Below are 24563 nucleotides of genomic sequence, written 5' to 3' on the forward strand. Positions count from 1 at the left end.
GCACATCTTCCACACAGTCATTCTCTTTGGTAATGCTTTACATAAACTACACCTTCTTAAAAACTTTATAATGCATTCATAAAAGATTCAGGGCACCTTCATGATGCATTCATAGCATGGACGTATGCTTTAATATTCTAATATACCTTAATAGCTTCAATGTACATTGATATCAAACATTACAAGACTATATAATTATAATTGTTATTATGGTATCATATATAGAGTGACTCATTCACTTCTGTTCTTGCCCTGTTGCTATTAATTGCAATTAATAAAGAAATGTCACTGACTCCCAAAAGGATACTAAACACAAGTCTTATGTCATTGCAAAGGTGTTACTATTTAAAAAGCACCAAATGAGACTGCTTGCCAATTATTTTTTTAACTCAGAACAGCTCTTTTAACACTATAATTTGAGTTTCAATTTATTACTACTTGAATGTTTTACTTATTAAAACTACTGTTTTTTTGTAATGTGATATATATTTTATAAACAAGTGAATAAAGTAATTATTTTTGCTATAAAACCAATACATTTGCAATGTTTTTACTGAACTATGCAAACATTTCAGTGACTTTCTGTATGTATGTCATACTTCCTCACATCCCAGAGTCAGTCGTTTTGAAGCTTTCAGCTGTACAGAGAGGTGCCAGATTATTTGTAAGTACAAAGACTGCCACCACACTACCGGTCACTCCTAAGAGTGATTACAGACCCCAGAACCCCCTCTGCCCACTTTGGCCTGATACAGCGAAAGGAACTCAGTCGGTAACAAAACAATTCTCACTGTGTGTGTGTGGCGGGGGGATTGCATGAACAGCTGAATTATTGTAGTTTCATAGTTCATGTACAAAATAAAAAATTCTGAACCAATTTCCCTCTGAAATTTCTACAATAGTCCAAAGCATCAGACAACAATTCTACCCACTGAGTGAGGGTGCCACATCTGTACTATCACAGATATGATTAATAACACAATCCTTCTGCAGGGAAAAATCTGTTGCCTCTTATTTACAATAGAAGGACTGGTCATTTCAAACTCTAACACAAATTTATAATTAAGATAAAAGAAATGTAGTAAAATGGTGCAGAGTTTCAGAGGAGCCGGGATGAACTGGGATAAAAATTTGGCCATGGACTTTTTGCCCATGCAGGCACACCACACCTACACTGCGGTATTGGTATCACAAAAAATAACTTTGCATATGTATGTCGGGGGGGGGGGGGGGGGGGGGTTACTTAGGAATGTAGCTCCACCTACCTCTAAGGTTACAGGGTCTACTTGTTCTGGTGGCCCAGACAAGGTTCTACATCCTACATTCATATATATATATATATATATATATATATATATATATATATATATATATATATATATATATATATATATATATATATAGGATTAAAATATTATCCTTTCACCATCATGACATGCTTGTCCCTCATATTGTACAGCAATAAAACTGACCACATTTTCAGGGTCATTATAATGACCATGACGATAAAGTTAAACGTTTCAGCCTACTTCTCAAATGAGGAACACTACAATTTAAAAATTTATATAGAGACATGACCACTATTTCGTTTTGAGTAAATTCCTTTTCAAAGTAAGATCGAATACGTTAATCCGTGTTGCACGTATGTCCCGCCAAGTCAACCACATATACATATATAGGCATATTCAGGGACGGATTATGGGTTGTGTGGGCCCCTGGGCAAAACGTTCGCGAGGCCCCCCCCCCCCAACACCAGCACCACCACCACAACCACCACAATTCAAGGGCCCTTGGCAGCCAAACGCCCTCCCTATAGGGTCAGGGGCCCTTGTAGGCAGAGGATCAAAGAATGTAGGCCCTCTAAAATAGACAAACAAAAATACATTGTTGATAAGCGTTGCAAATTGTTTTAGGCTAGGGGCCCCACGGGCCCCCTGCACCCCAAGGGCCGCTGGGCAGCGGCCCCGCTGGCCCGGTCCGTAATCCGTCCCTGGGCATATTATATATGTTTTTACTACCGTTTTCCTCATTCATATATATATATATATATATATATATATATATATATATATATTCATCAAAGTGCTGTACACTTTTCTAAGGTGACTGTTGTCCCTCTGAAGTTATGTGTGTAATGAAGAAACTGCACAACACCCAATGGTCTGCATAGGGCTACAAACACACACATGAACACATACATCCATCCATCCATTTTCCAAACCGCTTATCCTATTGGGTCGCAGGGGGTCCGGAGCCTATCCCGGAAGCAATGGGCTCGAGGCAGGGAACAACCCAGGATGGGGGGCCAGCCCATCGCAGGGCACACTCACACACCATTCACTCACACATGCACACCTACGGGCAATTTAGTAACCCCAATTAGCCTCAGCAAGTTTTGGACTGTGGGGGGAAACCGGAGTACCCGGAGGAAACCCCACGACGACATGGGGAGAACATGCAAACTCCGCACACATGTGACCCAGGCGGAGACTTGAACCTGGGTCCCAGAGGTGTGAGGCGACAGTGCTAACCACCGCACCACCATGCTGCCCCCTGAACACATACAGTACTAGGGAAAATGATTTATTATTATTATTGGGTTATATTCTTTTCTTTTCATTTTAGCAAAATGGAAGTAAAAACTACTTTTGAAGGAAAATAGTAGCGACAAAAAAGCTTTTTTAACCGACAATTCCGAAAAATAAATTATGCAAATAATAATGGATTTTCAAAAGCATGTGCTTGTATGGCAAATTCGCAAAAGGGATATATGAATATAAAGACCAAAATAGATTCAATTGAAAGAAAATCTTTCAGGTACAACTATTTTTTTAAGTTTATTATATCTAATAACGTCACAATTACGTTTTTTGTAGAATTGGCTGTTTCGGCAACAAGAGGCAGACAGGTTTGTGCTCAAGTTTATGTTTTTGACAGGCATTTCCTGTGACTGTGGCGTTTAGTTTGAGGTTAACCCATTTCCCCCTTAGGCGAATGTTCCTCAAATTGCAAATGCTTGTCGGATGCAGATGTATTCTAACAAGGCGAAAGGTGTACAAAACTCTTTTCATCAGGGTAAGAAACTCAGTTTTGTTATTGTTCTGTTTGGAAACATTGCATTAAACACGTCTGGGTTGTATTTTACACAGATCGGGCATATTAGGAAGTAAAAAAAATTAAATACTGTGACACCCAATATCATTAATTTATAGTTGTGTTAGAATTATATATATAAACGATGTCTGGAGGAAATGCTCATTTCATGGACACATTTTTTACGCTAGAATAATTAATCGTTGTTTTATGCGCTTACATATGTAGTGATCATACAAAGACGGTTAATGAGTACCGCGTACCCTCTTGTTAATCGTCGCGCCGCTGAAGGATATTGCCAAGGGTCCGTTACACTGTGAATGAAGTTACATATACAGCAGAATTATCGGTAGAGAAATCCTAAATTATTTTCTTTTGGTGAATTGATTATAGTATTATCAGGTTATTATTAATTTTTATGTCTGGAAAAATAGAGAAGCGTTTTTTTTTACAGATCTGGTTGCGGAAGAATGCATATTATCTACTTTTTGTTTTTAAAATGAAGTCTTTACATTGTAATTTTATAAACAGTTTAACAACGATTGTTTTATAACTTTACAGGGGAAAAAACGGTAGTTGGTATTAATATCGTCAAAGACAACATGTTCATTATCTGCACGTAGATCTATTTACCTGCCTGTCAGTATCTATAGGAACTGCGGTTTGCGACTGCCAGGACAGCTTTTCTAAATATGGTGCACGTAATTTTAACTAGGAATATATATTTCGTATATCCAAGGCTGGATAACGTAAATATGTCAAATTATGATGCAACTTTTTCGGTTTCCATGAGCAAGATCTGTGAACTAGATTATGCTGTTCACAATTGCTCTCTCTCTCGCCATCCTCTGGTGCAACGATCTATTCAAGAGACACTATAGTTCGATAAATTTCAACTAACATTAAGTATATATAATGAAATATTTGATTACATTTTATTAAACGTAAAACGGCAAAATATTTAAGCGGATGGACGTGAGAGAATGAATGATGGAATTCGAACGAAATACACATAATCAATTCACCGAAAAAGAGGAATGATTAAAGAGATCCGAAGGTGTTTGATCACAGATTCACTTTTCAGCATGAACTGTTTCATTAACGGCGTTTTCACGCTTATAGTTCGGTCTCTCCGTTCCAAATAAGTTGATGACCTTTCCCGTTTTCCCTTCGGTTCGGTTTGCTCTCACACAGAAAAATATCTAAGCTAAGTAACAACACGCCACTACAAACCACGTGAGACCTTTCATTCCGCTAATTTAAGTTTTTATTTTGAAAACTTCAGAGTTTCTATGAGTAGTGTCTAGGAGTTGAGAGATGTAATCATCTGCTTATATTTCAAAAAAGCAATGTACCTCCCCAGACAGCAAAAGGTGTCTGTGCCAGATATTGGTTACAATTTGGTGCAGATCCGCAAAACGGGTCTGCGCCGGGGTCTTTCTTTCCAACGGCCCAATACTGGCACGGATTTGGATTGGGGATCAGGAACAGACCTTGGCCAGTACTGGCCCAATACAGTTATTAATGCTGCGATATGTGGTGTGGAGCTGGCCCAGATACGTGACTCAAGCTTTACATCTGGGGCTCATCTGGCCCTGGTCTGTGATTGGTGATTCATTTTTTCAGCTACACCTGGGCCAAACATGGCCCAAATAAATCCACACACATGTCTCCTCTTCAAAACAGTTTATTTTATTTTATTTTTTTACATTTCTGAATTTCAATCTCATCCAGAGAACATATAACATTTTTATTTATTACAAAAACTCCAGTCATATGAAAAATGTAAAAAATATTCAAAAACATTGTGACAAGTTTGCTTGGAATAAAATGTTTAATTCAACATCATTTGTATTTTTTAAAAACAATAATGCATCATGCAATAATTACAAAAAAAAATTAATGAATTTACGTGTGTGTGGACACCAAGTGTCAAATGCAAGACATTGAAATTAACAGCCAACTTACATGACAATTTGGATGAAAAGTTGGAGCCAGTGGAACCAGGTACAGGTCTGTGAACATAAAAAAAGAAAAATACATTTACTAATCTCTGAATATATGTTGATCTGTGTTTGTTTGTGTTTGCGTGTGTGTGGTGGTATCTTACTTGGTCCGTCACGGAAGAGTAGGAAGTAGCACGTCAGTGGAAGTATACTGGAAATACAGTTTTCAGACTATGCGATAGAGGAGGAAAGGAATTCAACATTTGTGCTGGATGATACTGGTGGTGCCTATACAGTGTAATTTCTAAAACGTAATGCATTATTCAACAGGGCATCAGGTGGAAATAAAGGTCAAGCAACAAGTTTCAAAATCAGGGTACAGGTCTCAAAATGTGATTATATGTATGTGATATAGCTGGTTACCTGCAGAAGATGATAGGCGGCTTGATCTCAACTTGACTAGAATCAGCAGAGGGAATGGAACAAAACCTATGGGGCACAGTTCAAAGAAATAGGAGACATCTAGCTACTTAAAAAAAACTCAGTAACACTGCTGCAAAAATGAGAATCTGAATTTGAAATGAACAAAAAGTAAGAAACTGAAAAAGGGGGGGGGATACACAATGTTTCATCTCATAGATAAAATACACTCCAAATCTAAATAAACATATTTGTTCAAACACTATGAAAAATAAATCTGAAAAAGATTTTATGCTAACACTAGCAATAAATGTTATGCTAACATTTAACTAAACGAAGTTTGCTGATTTGTCCAAAAACCGTGTAAACAGGGTCTCATCAACTGGGGCTGCTAAGTTTAAGTAACTTTAAGTAACGTCTGCATGCTAAGCAGATGAATAAACTGTAAGGCACAAACAGGCTAGAAATGAGATTAGATAATATTTACTGCCAAGTTGGTAACACTGAACCCAAAATTAGAATTTTACGCAGACGTACAAAAATATTGCCGGCATCTCATTTCACCTAACATCCACGCGAAAGGAGATATTCACCAATTTTTAAAACAACCTTTCACCACAATCGCATTAGTTATGTTTTTTAATCGCATGGATAGGACTACAGCTATATAGCTGTTCGCTCACCTGTTAGCCTGTCTGACTAAAACGTCTAAGGTTCCCATACTGTCAGTCAGTGTAAACTATGTTTGATATAAATATTTAACAGACTAACATGATGTCAATATTAATATAGTTTTATAATGCACTTACCAAGAACCACAAGCAGGTCTTCACTGGTTGCCGTGTGACTCTTCAGTTATCTCTTACTGAGGTATGTACACGAGCATCTGCGAGATTTAAAAAAGCGCGGGTCTGGTCTGCGCTGCTGCCCCGGGGTGCGTTTCCCAAACAACAACGGAAGTTAGCATTAACGATGCAGCGTACTATGGTAGTTCAAACTAACCAACATCCGAAGTACGACTGTTTCCCAAAACCGTCACACCACAGTAGTTGGGACTTCCGTAGTTTGAACTACAGTGGTTCCTACGCTGATTGATCAGACTCACGGCGAGTCATGCGCAACAACTAACAAACTTTATAATATCAAATGTCTAATTTTCACAGCCGGTCGCATACAAAAACTCGTTAACTGTGTAATATCATATAAATATATATAATAAACACACACACTATATATATATATATATATATATATATATATATATATATATATATATATATATATATATATATATATATATATATATATAATGAATTTATGTGCTAAACAGAAGAACTTTTAGCTATGACACTGCATTTTGTGAAAGACGCTCTATCTGTAATTACATTGATTTCAGTTCATAGTGTTTCAATCACACTACGAACATTTACAGGATTTGGCAGACGCCCTTAGCCAGAGCGACTTACATAAGTGCTTGAGACTCTGCGATGAATTTCCGATGCTAGCTCAATAAGGACCCAAGCTATGAATACCATCTGTCTGAAAACTCCGTTGAGAAGTGCAGAATTTTTTTTTTTTTTTTAAACACACACACACACACACCAGAAAAGAGCCGAGTAAGAATACAGAAGTACTACGTCAGGTATTTCTGAAAAAGGAATGTTTTGAGTCGTCGCTTGAAGACATTCAAGGATTCAGCTGTTCGGACATCTAGGGGGAGTTCATTCCACCAGTTAGGTGCCAGGACAGAGAAGAGCCGAGATGTGTGTCTTCCTTGTGCCTTGAGGGGAGGTGGGACCAGTCGAGCAGTGCTGGAGGATCGGAGAGATCGTGGTGCAGTGCGGGGTGTGATGAGGTCCTTTAGGTAGGCTGGTGCCAGAGAATTTTTGGCTTTGTATGCGAGCATCAGTGTCTTGAATCTGATGCGGGCAGCTACAGGAAGCCAGTGGAGGGAGCGCAGCAAAGGAGTGGTGTGGGAGAACTTGGGAAGGTTGAAAACAAGACGAGCAGCTGCATTCTGAATCAGTTGGAGGGGACAGATGGCGCTCAGTGGTAAACCCGCTAGAAGCGAGTTGCAGTAGTCAAGGCGTGAGATGATGAGGGACTGGACGAGTATCTGGGTAGCCTGACTGGAAAGAAATGGAAGTATCCTCCTAATGTTAAAGAGGAGAAACCGACAAGAGCGAGAAAGACTGGTGATATGTGAGGAAAATGACAACCGATCATCTATGGTAACTCCAAGGTTTCTAGCAGAAACCGAAGGACGGATCAGGGAGTTGTCGAAAGAGATCGCAAGGTCCTGGAGGGGGGATGAGTCAGCCGAGACGTAAAGCAGCTCAGTTTTACTAGTGTTGAGTTTTAGCTGGTGAGTGGTCATCCAAGATGAGATGTCTGCCAAGCATGCAGAGATCTTAGAGGAGACATGAGTGTCTGAGGGAGGGAAGGAGAGGATGACTTGAGTATCATCGGCATAGCAGTGGTAGGAGAAGCCATGTGAGGATATAACTTCGCCAAGAGATTTAGTATAGAGGGAGAATAGGAGAGGGCCAAGAACCGAGCCCTGAGGGACACCGGTGGAAAGACAACGTGGAGTAGATGTGGATCCATTCCATGTCACTTGGTACGTTCGGCCTTCTAGGTAGGAAGCCAGCCAAGCCAAGTCACCAATACCAAGACTCCTAAGGATGGATAGGAGAGTTTTGTGGTTGACCGTGTCAAATGCTGCTGATAGGTCAAGAAGGATGAGGACAGATGACAGTTTGGCTGATCTGGCAGCATGTAGCTTCTCAGTGACTGCTAAGAGGGCAGTCTCTGTAGAGTGAGCTGCTTTAAAGCCAGACTGATTAGGATCCTGGAGATTGTTCTGAGAGAGATAGAGAGAAAGCTGGTTGTAGACTGTACGTTCGAGGATTTTTGAAAGGAAGGAAAGAAGCGATACTGGTCGGTAGCTGCAAGTGTCTGAGGGATTTAGAGTGGGTTTTTTTAGGATGGGAATGACCCTGGCTATTTTGAATGCTGTTGGTACATGACCGGAGGTTATGGAGCCATTAATGATAGTCGTGATGAATGGGAGAAGGTCTAGAGAGATTGTCTGAAACAATGCAGAAGGAATTGGATCAAGTGGGCAGGTGGTAGGGTTGGAAGATGAGATGACTTTCATGATCTCATTTGCCGTAAGACCGGAAAACTGGGCCAGTGAGGGGGGAGGGAAATCCTTAGTGTGTAGTGTAGTGGATGAGGGAGAGAATGTCTGACAGATTCTGTCAATCTTCTCGGCAAAGAAGTTGGCAAAATCTTCAGCAGTCAGGAAGGAAGGAGCAGGAGGAGGCGGAGGGTTGAGTAGAGACGAAAATATGTTGTGGAGTTTGCGAGGATCTCGTGAGGATAATTCTAGTTTGTCTTTGTAAAAGGCAGTTTTAGCTGCAGTCACGTCCATAGAGAATTTGGATAGCAGAGTACGGTAGGAAGACAGATCTGCATCAAGCTTAGATTTCTTCCACATCCTCTCTGCTACCCGCAATTCTCTTCGGTTGGTACGTAATGCAGCTGAAAGCCAAGGAGTAGGCCGAGTTTTCCTGGGTTTGGAAGACAGCGGGTAGAGGTTGTCCAAGGATGTGTAAAGTGAGGAGATGAAAGTATCAGTTGCAGACTCCAGTGCCAAGGAGGAAAAGGAGTCAAGGTCAGGAAGGTAAGACAGGGTGCAGGAAGCAATAGAAGAAGGGGAGACAGAGTGGAGGCTTGGTCGAGTGGGGAGGAAACGTTGAAAACTGGGATTGGGCAAGACGGGTAGGGCAATGGTAAAGGATACAAAGTGGTGATCAGAAATGTGTAGAGGAGTAGAAGTGATGTCAGTAGCCGGAGAGGGGCGGCTGAAAACCAGGTTGAGGACGTTACCTCCTTTGTGTGTAGGAGAGGAGCTGTTGGATGTTAGAGAGAAGGAATCGAGAAAAGGGAGGAGACCAGAAGAAGGGAGCTTGTCATGGGGGAGGTTGAAGTCACCAAGGAGAATGAGAGAGCAGCTGTCAGTGGGGAAGAGACTGATGAGTGTATCAAGCTCCTCTAGAAAGCAGCCTAGGGGGCCAGGAGGGCGGTAGACAACAATGATCCGAATATTGAGTGGAGAGGTAACAGCAACTCCATGGAATTCAAAGGATGAAATGTTGAGATGAGGCAGAGAGAGGGGCGTGTAGCACCAGTTCCGAGTTACCAATAGACCTGTGCCACCGCCCCTGCCAGTCTGGCGAGGAGAGTGAGAGAAAGCATAAGCAGAGGAGAGAGCTGCTGGGGTAGCTGAGTTCTCAGGCGATATCCAGGTCTCCGTCAGAGCCAGAAAGTCAAGAGAGTGGTGTAAAGCAAGGGCGGAAATGAAATCAGCCTTCTTTACAGCAGACTGGCAATTCCAGAGGCCACCCAACACGCTTCGCTGGGACTGGGGTGTTATGGGAGGGTAGACAAGATTACTGAGAGTGCGGCGCCTGGATGTTGGATGAGATCTTCTAGATCTCAAAGATAAGTGTACTGGTATACGTCTAAGGCACATGTCTGTAGTGATGGTGTGAGAGATTGCGAAGGAGAGGATAGGATAGAGTAGGAGAAAAAGGATTAGAAGCAGTAGTAACAACTAGCCCGTTTGCCTTTATCCACCACAGACACAGGTGTCTGTGGCGGTGTCACCTTCAATTTAAACTCAGTAAGCCCTGCCCTCTAATTAACACCTTAAGGGAGACCGAAACTACACACAACAACAACAACAGTTCAGGGAGACCGAAACTACACTTGATTGCCAGTTTCAACAGACAGTAAACAGAAAGCAAACAGAGTACTACCTTACTAGCAGAGAAGTAATCCACAAACAGAGCTTGAAGCACACTTACAAATTCCTGGTCCGACATTGTCGCTTACAGAATATTAGTGGCTGACTGGAATAGACAGGTGTGTGTAATATCCAAACATCACAGGCGTCATTTCCCCAGTACAAAGGCATGGATTCGTATCTGACTGCTGTAGTGTCATTCTACTCTCCCATTATGGCACTGACACCTGTCAGTGAATAAGGAGTACTTCATCAAAGTGCTGTGTAAGGCGACTGTTGTCCATCTGAAGTTATGCGTGTAATGAAGAAACTGCACAACACCCAATGGTCTGCATAGGGCTACAAACACACACATGTACAGATACAAGGATTAATGATTTATTATTATTTTGGGGTTTTATTCTTTTCTTTTTAGTAATTTTTAAAATTATTTCTCAATTTTTTCTTTTTAAATATATGTGGTGAAGTGTACCATATGGCACAATGACCACTGGGTAAGCAACATCCTTTACCAAGCAATACACACTAACTGCATATGCTACTACAGGGGTGGGTAATCTTATCCAGAAAGGGGGGGTGTGTTTGCAGTTTTTTTAGGGATAACCGTTCGATCGGTTGCTCAAACCCATATGTGCGATTTCTTCAGTCGATCTGTCTTATACGTACTACTCTACGTATGGAGTTGCAGCGAAAAGCTGCATGGCTAACGGCCCTATCTGGATAAAATTAGCCACCCCTGTACTAATCAATACTTTGCAGTCTGAGAATTCTCCCTATTACTCACTACAGACAGTTACCGTACTTATAATACAGTTGACCAGAGACCCACACAACAATTACGTTTCGAATACATTTTCAGACAACTTCACATTATATGTGATCGTAGAGCTAAATTATTCCTTATTATGTATTAAAGATTATTACATTTCTTACTTACACGGTGACTATACCCTTCTTAGACTGCATTTTCCACCATCGCTGGCGTATTTACCCGGAACTAAGCTTCAGTTCGAACTACGCAACTTAACGACAGTGTTTGCGAACGTTCGTTCGAACTATGGTTTTGGGAAACACCTGCGGGGTTTAACGATGCATCGTACTACGTAAGTCCCGCAGTATAGTTACATCCGTAGTTCGAACTATGGTTTCGGGAAACACCTGCGTCGTACCTGTGAAGTTCGTCGTTCGAACCACGCAAGTTGCTAACTTAGTTAGCAACTATGTTTTGGGAAAAATCACCCCCAGATCAGATGCGGACCTTTCTGATAGATTGTCAGTCAGGGGTTGCGGACAATATGCTGCAAAGCTGGCGGAGAGGTGCACAGTGAGTGCACAGTGGATATCGAACCAGAGTTTGTTTTAACTGAACTAAAAAGTGCTGGTGCTAAAACACCCTTTGACTAGTCCCCAGCTGGTCTACCTGCACATGAAAATGAATCCCCCTCCCCCCCCCCACCCGCATGTGCATGACGGGGGCTTTGTGGGGCCCAGAATGAGCCTAACATAAGAGCATTTACATTTATAGCATTTTGGCTGACACCCTTAGCCAGAGTGAAACAATGTATACATGCAAACAACGGAAATGAGAAATAAGCCAGAAATTCTACCCAGAGAATCAGATGACTGATGGTGACCAAGGTATCCATTTTAAGTGACCTTTTAAGTTACTCTTGCACCTGTTTTTTGCTTCTAATCATGCCTGTACATATGCATATTTAGAATGCATCTACCTAAAAATGAACAGGGTTGCACACGATTGCATCAGTACTTTCACGTGTCCTCTATGTTCAATTTAATAAGAACTCATGCCTTTAGGTAAAGTTTGTTTTCTTTTTCTGACTAGTATTTCTTGGAACTGGCTGAGTCACATGGTTGTTTTATACATCACATGCTATGTTTTCACACTTTGGTTTGAAACTATTATAGACTGGGAGAGATGGTTACCACATTTTTACTTTTTTCGTGTTCCCTTTTCTGAAATATTGTATTTGAAGCATTGTATTTGCCGGAAATGTCTTATAGTATTTTACATTTTTCTTTCATGCAAATAATTTCATTTGTATAAAAGTCATTAGTAGGCTATATATAAAGCATCTTGCTTGATACAATGACAAGTCATTCATTTATAACATGGGATTTTTTTAACCATTCATTTCTTTTATTTTTTTCTCTATTGGTAGTTTTGCCAGTATTAATGGTGTTACATTTCTGCTGCTATATATATACATATATATATATATATATATATATATATATATATGTGTGTGTGTGTGTGTGTGTGTGTGTATATGTATATATATGTATATATATATATAAAAAAAAAAAATTTAAAAAAAAGGGCATAAATGTAACTGCAAAAATGTAGGTGCAAAAATGAATGGCTCGTCTTTCAGGAGATCACTGTGTAACAGACTGGGTTCTTTGTCTGGTGTTAACGCAATACAGTTTTTCGTTGTTCTGACATGTCTTTATGCTGTCTGAGCTACGGTTTGCACAACTCTACTTCTTCACAACAGCGGCTACAGAGCAGTTAACGTTTGTAGCTATTTTAGAGCTACCCATGCTTGATTCACCAAAAAGACGAGTGGAGCTCTAACGGATGTCAAACACAGTCACTTAAAGCTGAGCCTCCTGACAGGGTTTCTATTCAGTTGTGAAGTCTCCTTCTCTCTATGTCAGTTTTTCATGCATATAAATAGTTCAGTTGGGTGTTACCTCCCGAGCAATGTCTGCTTACAGTGCGATATATTTGAAATGTATATCAAGTTTTTGCTTTGCGAGGTATTGTGACGGCATATAATTTTTCTCTGTTTTTGTTACACTTCCTCAAAATTTTATACAAGAACAGTATTTAGTGAACATATACCTCTGTTTTACCCCTTTACAATCATAACAATAACTGGTGAACATTTAATCAGTTATGACAATCAACCAGTCAAAATCAAGTGTGGTATCTGATCTAGTACAGGAGCAATTTAACTTGTACCCAGTCACTACAGATCTTTAGTATGCTGAACTTCATGCTTAGAATAGCTAGCTGCCAGGGACAGTGAACTTCAAAGGCAAATTAGATTCTAACAGACAAACCATGCTGGCTTCTCAGGTCAATATTCTGGGGTAAGAAATTATGAAGACAGCAGATAGAGGGAGGGGGATGACACACACGACGCTGGACATCGCAGGGAGCTCAACGCTGAAGCAGTTTGTCATTCCCAAGAAAAGACGGCCACCAGGGACAAGTAAAAAAGAAATCACCTAACTAAACTACGCACCACTATGACAGACTACACATCAAAACGAATTTGATTAATTTATCAGAGAGATTAAATGATAATAACCAATACTGCTTTCATCATGTTTACTTACAAAACAAAATAACAGAATTCCATAATCTTTATCATTGCCGCACATTTTGCATTCATTCCTTAAAGGAATTTCTTCTATTGAACAGCAGTGTTGTCTGTTTGTCACACAGCAGTATTCAGTATGGTTCTTATCACACAATCATATAAACGCAGATATCGCCACATAAGGAGCACAGGTGTTGCTCCCTCACTTTCACTTTGTGTACATTTTTTCCAGGCTTGCTTGAACCCTGCATGACAGAAAGTAGGGAATACTGCTGTATTCTGTCAATACTCAGCAACTCCAGACTAGATCAAACACCAGACTTCTTCTTGTCCTGGGAGTGCCACCGCGTGCAGCTGGTCAACAATGAAGAGCTTCTGAGGCAGTTTTTGGAAAAAAGGTCAATATAATTTAAAAATCATTCAGTTTTTCTTTCCATTTTTTTTCTGGACTTAATATATGAATGAATATAGCATATTGCTCTGTGTGGCCTAAAGTGTACAAGTGAGTCCTGCTACAACGTGACTAACACGTTCCTGAAAAACCTTGTGTTCACTAAAATCACACACTAAAATACACATATCCAATGGGAAAAGCAGGATTAGGGGAATGTGACTGAAAAACATAGTAAATTATGCCAAACAAAATGAATTAAATTGGGCAATAATATAATTATATGCATATTAAATAAATAATTATAAAACTAAATTAATTAAAATAAAAAAATATTAAATTATTAAATAACAAATAATAATAATACATGAATAAATTATATCATAAACATTTCCTATGGGTCTTATGAGTCTCACGAGAATTGCCCAGTAATCGCTTCAACCAAATGTGCCAAACTCGCTAATTGTCGATAGTCTCGCATCAGGAGAAATGATGGGCAAAACAACTCTTCATGAACCATTTGCTGTATTTTCTGACTCCACTAGGTGGTGCTCTTGGTTTATTTTAGGGCATAGTTTGAGCCATTTTGAAGAGATAGGGCCATCTAGTGGGGTCAGAAAATACAGCAAACGGTTCATACAGTGTCATTTTAGCTGCCATTAGTCGGCAGTAGTGAGTCACGGCCACCATGCAGCTGGGCACGCACACAGCACAAACACAATGGTATACAGTATGCGGAGGGGCACCATGCAGCCGGTCACGCACACAGCACAAACACAATGGATTACGGTATGCGGAGGGGCACCATGAAACTGCGCACAGCACAAACACAATGTGGAGGGGCACCATGCACCATGACATAAATCTGAAAGCCTTCGAAAAAATTGTGTCTAGGTTGAACAGGATAATTGAAGGCAACAGTAGTCTTGTTAACTGAGATTTATCATTTGATCAGGTCTGAGATGCGTTCAAGGGGGAGACAGACCAGAGAAATGGAAGAGTGGTTCTGTTTTTTAGCCGTGTCAGCCAAAGACGTCGAACATATTTGTCAGCAGGGATTGAAGGTTGACGGCTCTGGAAAGCACACGCTGGGAAACCCAGAGCATGGAGTGTATCTGTACAGACATGTAGATGTTGCCCTAAGAAGCAGCACCTACACAAACCTTATCATCTTTAAGGTGAATAGCACACGCAGACCACACACAATAATACTTCAAAGAATGTAAAAAAAATTGTGCCTTTAAAATGTTGTTGTTTTTATTTCAAGGTAATTGTTGGCAAGGTGAAAAGAGTCCCACCAAGTTTGGGAAAGAATAGCTTTCAAGACCCAACGATACATTATGACTGCTACATTTCCAAAGACCCAACTGGACCAAAGGATACTCTGTTACAACAGGCCTTGGGCTCATCTGTAAGCTTAAAGCTACGGCATAATACACTGTTTAAATTATATTGTTACATATTTAAAATGATATTATGTAATTGTGTTGATTGACACTGCTTTCAGGTGTTTGCCTTTGATTATAATGAAAACCAGGAGCTCACCCCAAGGCCCAGGCAGTGCTTACCATATGCAGTGGTTTCAGTCGTTCCTATCAGAAATACCTTTTCTGCAGCATCTAAAAGTATCATGGCCTCGCCTTCAAAGAACCCATCAACTGAAATGTTATTAGGTACATCTGAAAAAGGTTTTCAATGTTTTATCATAAGTCTCATGATCAGGATGCTTATACAGCCGCTCTTTTCAACTGCACCGCAGAAAAGGATGCTTGTTGATTTCTTTCCCACAACCTTTGTAAAACCATCTTAAAATGTCTTGTGAAATCAGTGTCATTTACAAATAAAGAGGCTGATGAAAATTGAAGGTTGGCTGAATCAGTTGAGATAGTGTAAGCTGAAATCTAAATCCACAAAGACTGATGAAAGGAGACCTTTTACAGTACAATTACCATGTGTCATAAGATTATTGTAATATGACCTGCTGTACCAACTACAGTATAACTTCAGTATTCCCAGATATGTATATGCATTTATGTATGCTACATATATATACAGGGTATTGCACTTGTATGATATTCCATTCAATTGCTCCCCTTAGGTTCTGCAAAACCTCTGAAGACCTGCACCATAGCTGAAAGGTGGGGCAAAGGACAAAATGCTGCTGTGACCTTCAGACACTTGCGGGCACCAGGAAATACCATGCATGGTCTTGGGGGCAATTCATCTGAAACTCCAAGCCAAAGAGATGAAAAATCAAATATTTCTGACAGCACATCATACTCAGCCCTTTATGATGGAGCAGACTTCCTGCAATCTGTCCAACAACACTGGATGTCTTTACCTCAGTCTGTTAGATACCATAATGCTTCAACTCCATTTATTGATGGGAGTTTTCCTGTTGATAAGCACACTCTTCAGTTTCCCAGTCCCAAAACCTCGATTCAAGAACTTCCACATGTTCAGTGCTCAAGCAATGAAGGTTGCAATAACATAAGTTCGAATCAAGACAATCCACATCCAAATTTTCATTCATCCACAGCAGGGGTATTGAGCAATGTTCACACGACGGTTTTTTCTTCGCAAACTATAAGAGATCCACGACTGTTCAGAAGAGAACAGAGTGTCATAAAGAAGACACCAGCAGGGGACACGCAACAGGAGACCAATTCTGAGTATGATGTCATGAAAATGCATGGAGATAAAACTCAGACAAAGTTGGGAAATCTGAATAAAGTCGCTGCAGGATTTGGCAGTGAAAATAATGAGCCATTAGAAAATCTCTCACACAGTTTTTCTAAACAAAATGCAAAAGAACAATCGTCATCTTTAGACATGTCAAAAATGAAACTTCCGGAAAACATTAAGGGAGGAATTTTATCTGTAGAGAAAGTTCCAGTAAAGCAAACAAGGTTGCGGCTAGAAAAGAGTTTTCATGACAAAGACCTAGGGGGCCACAAAGAGGGAATCATTAAAAATGATAGTGCCCTGTGCTATGCTCAGTCACACACTGAGGTCTCTACTACTAGATCAGAGATGGGTTCTAAAAATCATACTCAGATTGTGGTATTAGAAAAATCCAGTGACTATACATGCCCAGAAATGGGACAACAAATGACAATCCCAGTATCATCTGCCAATGCTAATGTATCAGACCAAATTAAGCATTCCCATGCAGAAACATCACTGAAACCAGATGTGAATAGATCCAAGTTACAATGCAGTGCTTCGGAAAGTGTAACATCTACGAGCATGGATGACATTCATGATTGTTCGTCACCATTCAAAGTTAAGAAAGTGGATAAAGATATAAAAATGAATCAAGAAGAAGGAAAATCAGAGGCTTGTAAGGAAAATGACGATGAGAATAAACAGGATCTGGACACAGTAAGACTAACGAATACAAAGAACATCCCTCTTCAGTTTGAGCAGAAGTGCTACACAGATAAATGGAATTGTAACTCTGAACAACCGGGGACAATTCAGAAATGCAATACACCTATGAGCAATGTTCAGACATCGGGGAAAACAGGCAGCCATCTCACAGAACTAACAGCTGATATAAAACCACCAAGTGGTACTGCTAATCCTAAGGGTGAAAGTCTCCATATTTCCACTAGGCTTATTCATTCAACACATGTAGGAATTAGCGGAGACCCCGAGAACAATAAATGCAAAAAGGACTCCAGTCAAAATTCAGATGTGATCCCCACAGATGGGTCAACCTTGAGAGGAGAAGCACGGAAAACCCCAAGTTCTCCCAATGCAGTAGAAACGAGTGAAGAGGATTTTTTGTTTTTTCCAGACTTTTTGAGCAATGAAGGTGTTGAGGGAAGACCTACACAGACAGCCAGCATCAGAAATGGTGATACAGTATACGGTAATAATGAAAGTTTACCAAATGACAGCCCCTGTACTGAAAACCCAAAACATGAACAAGGCAAAACTGATTCCTCGCAAAGCAGTTCTATATACAACAAGGTCCCTTGTAATACCCAAAAAGCCCAAAGTAATTATAATGAACCACAGGAATCTGACATGCTGTTGTGCATTTTACACAAAAGAATGCAATTTAATCAAATGTCTCTCGCATCCAGTGCAAAAGAAGACATTTCAGTCTCTGATAAAGCTTACCTCAGACCGATAATTCTCAAAAATTATCAAGACAACTTGCCTTCACCACTACAAAACAAATGGCCAACAAGAAATAAACTTCGAATTACAATAAAAAATTATGAAAATATTATTTATTCCGAACCAGAGGTTCTTTCCAGGAAATTTCCATTCATAAGCTATCAAAAGAAGAACAGAAATAACTTTTCAGGCTTTGATGACAAGTCAATAAACAATTGCATTGCCACTACAGCTGTAAATAACAAACAAGAAAATTTACCAGATTTTCAGTTCACAGAAAACATGGAACAAGCTTTGAACACTATTTTCACTTCTGTTCCTGAGGTACACAGCAAAAATGGACATAATGTTGAACTAGTAAAGAAAATGGCTGAGAAGTACTGGAGGAAACTTTCATTTAGACAGTGGAATCACAAACGAAAAAACAAAACGACTACTTACAAGCCAATTGACAAAAATCTGCGTTCATATACATCTGCATTCATTAACTCACCTGGGAATCAATCGAACGTCAAAGGTTGTACTACACAACTAGCACAAGAAAATGATGAGTGCTTATTATATGTGTCGACAAAGGAAGCAGCTAGAATTTGTAGACCAATGACAAGTCCTGCTGAGAGTGTAGATGATACAGTGATCCAGCAAACTTCACCAGTTAACACTTCCTGTAGCATGAAACAGCCCAAAGAGTTTAATATTGAAAATGAAAATTACATAAGCAATGCTGCAGTGAAAAACCACAATGCATCATCTCCACAGTCTACTGTACCATGTGTCTCATCAGAGGACCTGAAGAGTAGCTGGCATGTACGGAGAACTTCAAGTAAAGGCAAAGTCAAAAAGACAAAGCCTTCAGGTGACTTAAGCGGCTCCAGGGAGCAAAGTTGTAAAAGCAGACTATGCCAGAGGGTGAAAACAAGAAAACTGCTTATGTACTATACAAAAGGTGTGTGTTCTGTGTATGGCTGGCCTAAAAGCAAACTGCACAGGGAAAAGACCAGAAGGGTGCGTCATTGGAGGAGGGGTCAATCTAAGAGACTCATAAAATCGGTGTTATTGAAAAGGAACAAGAAAGCAGAAAAAAAATATATCAAAAGAATGCCCCTAAAAGACAACGAGGACAATGATAGAGTTGGTGATGATCCTTTGACAACCAAAGCAGACTATGAAAAGGGTCGTGATGGAAATGGGAGCAAAATAATCAGAGCCCTGGACATAGTACCAGAAGAGTTGGAAGAATGTCTGACTTACAAAGCGGTTTGTCCCTCTCCATTAGACACAGACACTGGATCTCAGAATTATGAGGAGAAGATTTGTGATGTTGGTGGTACACAAACAGTTCCCATGCATTTCACTTCTGAAGAGGTTCTGCTGTCGAATTCTACTGTCCAAGAGCAGAATGAAGTCCATGTGCGTTCAGATGAAAGCAGAGAACATATGAGCAATGAAACATATCAAAGGGAAAGTATTTCTGAAGCTTTCAGGATTGCAGCCTTTAGTACTGGAGATACAAATAAAATGAAAAATGACTCCTATGACGTTCTTGGAGAATTGCCTGAAGAATCACAGAAAGAGATCTACTTCCCAGAAACTATAGAAACCACACAAGAAGGCACCACCACCCACCCAATGGACAATTTAATATCAAGTGAACCACAGGTCAATATGGTTCCAAATCTGCAGAATGTAGCTGATGTTAACACCATTAATATAATGCAAAAATACAATAGTTCCCCTTTGCAAGATCAAAAAGACGACAGCAATATATCTTCTAGAGTTATACTTATTAATAAGCTGAAAAACTTCTTAAAAGGAGTTAGGTTTCAAAAACAGGGGTTAAATAAGCCCATAATTTTAAATAAAAGGACGAAGAAAGCCAGCCAGAGGTGGACAAAAACTTACAAAAACATGCAAGCAATTCTTCAAACTCCAGCACAGTCCACGAAACTGGATGATCGTCCTGGAGAGGAGAATTCAGTATGGGACCCTCAAGGTAACTTGCGCACTTCCATTGCAAGACAAGAAAACTTTGGACAAAACATTGCTAATCCTAACCAATGGGTTAGTGCAAAAGGGAACCCAGGGAAATCAAAAGAAAACACAAGTGAACAACATGACACGGAACCAATATTCACCACTACATCTATTGAGAAAAAACACAGAGTGAGTGGTATATCAAACATGCTGAAAGAGGCCGATGATGCAACTTCCATAGACAAGCTCATATCTCTGAGATCGAGATGTGAAGGGATGCTTCAATACTTTATTTCTACATTTGAGAGTGATCAGAATGTTAACTTCAACGAAGCTATTGTCTCAAGAGATCTAATCATAGCTCGATACCTGAATCGCCCCCCAAAACCTGTACATTTGAAATACGAAGCATTGAACTCATTCTTTGAGTTACAGATGATGATGGAAGCCAAGCAGTTTGTTGAGAACAAGATCAGATTTTTACATGGAGAACCAACATTCAGAAGTTTACTGTGGTATGATAGCACTCTTTATGCAGAGCTCTGCAAATGGAAGATAATGCGTCAACAGCAGCTGTCCATATATCCATTTTTGCACGGAAACTACTCTTGCGAAGGGTGCAGTCGATCGCATCATCATTCTTATATTCCCAATTACCTTGAGCAGGAGAGATCTAAAGGCAGTTCTTACTACATGTATCTTGTGAAAAGGAGAGAGAGTATGGAGAATTTGACTACACAGGAACATAAGTTAGATTTTGAGAACTTTCTTCACTCTGTGCCTCTAACTTGCAGTGTTAATTTTGGAGACAGCTTAGAGATTTTGCAAGTGCTACAGAAGTATCTTAAATTGTTTAGACTGGCTCATTTTAATCCATTGCAAGAAACGATCACAACTGAGCTGGACCTACATCTGTCTATCTTGTGTAGACTTCTTCATCGTAAAATAAACTACTTGGTGAGACCCAAAGTGATAGACAATCATGTGTCCTGGTTTGGCTTTGAGCACCTTCTGTACGACGCGTCAAAGGTTCTAATCTGGAAAAATCAAAAACCAGTGCTGAGTCTCAAGTCACTAACGATGTCTCATGATGCATGTCAACAAAGAGCAGCAGAGAATGGAGCTGGAACTTTAACCCTAAGCACCCAGAAGCGGTCATTACAGAATGGAGCTGGAAATGTAACCCTGAGCACCCGGAAGCGTTCATCACAGAATGGACCTGGAAATGTAACCCTGAGCAAACGGAAGCGTTCATCACAGAATGGACCTGGAAATGTAACCCTGAGCACCCGGAAGCGTTCATCACAGAATGGAGCAGCTCATGGGGCAGAGAGCAACAGAAAGAGAAGAAAATTTAAACAGGTAAAATCAACGCAAAAGGCCATCAGTCTGTAATATACATAGAGTATAGCCTTTCACTTATAAATTTATATATATATATTTCTGCTACTATAGTCAGTTTATTATATATATATATATATATATATATACTGCTGCAGAAAAAATTAAGAGACCATAGAACAATTTTTTGTTTCACTGATTTCTCAGTTTATTTATCTGCAAACTGCAGTCTGGCTCTTCCCTGCCTCTCAGAATGTCGCTTCCACCTTTTACCTGGCTGGTTTCTGGTCGTTCCCAGTGCCTCCTGCTTCACCTTATTTTTGTGTACTGCTGTCTTAAGAATTTTGAACCTGAAAGCATCCTGCTGCTCAGCGTAGTCTTCTGCAGGCAGAACCACAATTAACCCATGATTTAAAAATGCAGATTTGTTTAAAAATATAGAGTGGTCTCTTAATTTTTTGCATGGCTGTATATATGTATATCTCAAAAGGAATGCACTTTAATTGATAATCTACTCATAAATGCTACACCCAGGTCAATAACCATATCAACCTACTAGACGGTAGATTACTAATATTCCTGTCAATTTCCTGGCAAATTAAAAAACACATTCAACATTCCTGAAGTTAAAAAAGCTTTTTTACATGTTGACATTTGGAGACAGCTTAGAGAGTTTGCAAATGCTACCGAAGTATCTTAATTTGTTTCTTTGGCTCATTTTAATCCATTCCATGATTTTATCAATTAACCATGTTTACGATCAAGCAGTGTGAAAAGGTACCTGTGGCCATGATTTGTCTCCAAAACACAAGACGGTAAGGAAATATATTAATATAAATGAGTTTTATTTACATATTCATATTCCACTTGGATTTCTCTATTACATAAAAGTTTAATTTTTGAAAAGGTGGAATATTTAGTTTAACTCATATGATAATGTATCAGATGTCTTAGCTATGGTACCAAATAATGACTACAATAGAATCATTATTCTTTAATATGAAATTCATACTTTTCATACGATACTGAATAAGGTGAATATAACTGTAGAAGCCTAAAAGATGTACATTAGAGATAGAAAGACTTCAAATAGCATACTGAACTGCACAGCTGGTTAGAAAATCAAGTTATTTTACACCAGTTCAGGTTATTGCAAATGACACCAGCGTTGCACCCTCGAGATACTGAAACTAAGCTGCTTCCATAAATATCTTCTTGGTACTGATCCAAATTATCTTCCATTTCTGTCAACAGACCTGGGAATCCGCTGTTAATGCTTAATGAGGGCAACAAGGCTTTGGACCATCCAGCTAAATGCGAAATAAGCCGAGGAACCTACATGCCCTCGACTGGACCTGTGGTCGACAACATCGCCTGGTGCCAGGAATCCGTTGAGCAAGAGAGGAATATACAGAGTGCACCAGCTTGGGAGCACAGGGAGATGTTGAAACCTTTTCCAGAAATGATACCTGCTAATCCAGTCATTGCAACCTGGGATGATAGGTCATGTGACCCTTACATTGAAGAGTGGCAACCCCCCGCATGTGTCTCATCCACCAAGATTAAAACAGCAGGCGTGCTGACACATCCTGACATGTGGATTCATATGCACAATGCTAATCATACGACAAAGCCCAGCTCGGAGTATAAACCATCGTTTCTGACAGTGGGGACAGAAGGAAATTCACCCCCTCGAGGGCATTGGTCTTACCCCTGGCATGAGTCTGTACTGCAGAACCAACCCGCTAGGGACGTGTGGGGTAGCTGGAGAAATGTGGTCCCCCACAATGGAGGCCTGACCTACCAAAGCCACCTGAGACCATATGATTTCAGGTCCTCTTATTCACTACAGCTCCCTCAACAAGTTGTCCCACTGGGAAGCTCACAAGTGCCCACCCCCCACTGGCCATCTCTGCCATTCCTAAGCACTCCCCAGCCAGACCGGCTTTCAGACCCCCCCATGGTGGTAGACCCCCCTCTTCTTTACTGGAATCACCTGACCTTCACCTCCACCAGTCCAGCAGTAACTTCTAGAGCACTCCATCAGATTCAGTGCAAAGATTACCTGGCAAAGTGAGTACTACATCTGCCTGCATTTATTATCTATGCTTGGCTTCACATAGCTGTTAAAGTAAAGTAACCCACTGAGCCACACACACACACACACACACACATTTCACAGACACCTTTGTTCAAGGTGACATACAAGTGAGGCCAATAGCAAATTGCAAACAATTCATGCTGCCAAGGAGTTGACTAAGCATAAGTGCAGCTAGACAGAGCTTTCAGCGAATGTCCAGGTACAAGTGTAAGCAGCATTGGAGCAGGAGCTGAACAACAACTTTTAACAAACCAAGTAAGACTACCGAAGGAGCAGAAGTGCAACATAAGAACATTCAGGTAACATAAGGAGGCATCAAAGAGTTTTGATGAATATTACGGTACATTTTTTAATAACGTAGTAAATTAAGATGTTACCACCAATGTATAAAAATGTGATTAATGAATTTTGAGAGTTTGTAGTCTGTTTGTTTTATAGTAATAAAGTTCAATACATTCAATAAAAGCTGTTGTTATTCTATTAATGAAACATTTATTTTCCCCTTGTGTTCCTTCGCAGACTAGCATCTGTCTCAGGTGCTTTAAATAAATCATAACACTATCTCAGTTATAAGCAGTAGATGCTGGATCCTGATGGATGGGGGGGGGGGGGGGGGGGGGGTTTGGACCCTCTTTGCTGAGAAGCTAAATTTTGCTTAAAGCTCAATTGCCTGGCAGATGAAATTTAACATAGATAAATGTAAGGTAATCCATGCAGGGAACAGAAATGTAAAGTACAGATATTTTATGGGTTCCACTGAAATAAAGGTCTTGTGAGAAAGACCTCAGTGTGTATGTTGATACTTCCATGTCCCACTCTCACCAGTGTGGGGAGGCAATAAAGAAGGCCAATAGGATGTTGGGTTACATCTCTAGGTTACATCTCCTTGGTAAGACCCCACCTAGAATATCGTGTGCAGGTTTGGTCACCATACCTTAAGAAGGACATTGCTGCCTTAGAAAGGGTGCAACGTAGAGCTACGAGAATGATTCCTGGTCTTGGA

The 24563-nt window shown here is 40.1% G+C and overlaps 1 protein-coding gene and 1 long non-coding RNA gene across 2 annotated transcripts; both read left to right on the forward strand.

Moving 5' to 3' along the window:
- Positions 1–11741: 11741 nt before the first annotated feature.
- On the forward strand, positions 11742–15823 carry LOC125746378 (protein TASOR). The gene is made up of 6 exons (XM_049020306.1): positions 11742–11910; positions 13376–13511; positions 13855–14020; positions 14969–15191; positions 15281–15424; positions 15521–15823. Exons 2-6 carry the CDS (start codon positions 13400–13402, stop codon positions 15821–15823), a joined length of 948 nt encoding a protein of 315 aa, XP_048876263.1. The 5' UTR covers positions 11742–11910; positions 13376–13399.
- Positions 15824–21634: 5811 nt separating this feature from the next.
- On the forward strand, positions 21635–24025 carry LOC125746820 (uncharacterized). The gene is made up of 2 exons (XR_007399068.1): positions 21635–22274; positions 22714–24025. It is a non-coding gene; the product is annotated as an uncharacterized LOC125746820 (long non-coding RNA).
- The last annotated feature ends 538 nt before the right edge of the window (positions 24026–24563 follow it).

The sequence above is a fragment of the Brienomyrus brachyistius genome, chromosome 7, assembly GCF_023856365.1.
Source record: "Brienomyrus brachyistius isolate T26 chromosome 7, BBRACH_0.4, whole genome shotgun sequence".
NCBI lineage: Eukaryota > Metazoa > Chordata > Actinopteri > Osteoglossiformes > Mormyridae > Brienomyrus > Brienomyrus brachyistius.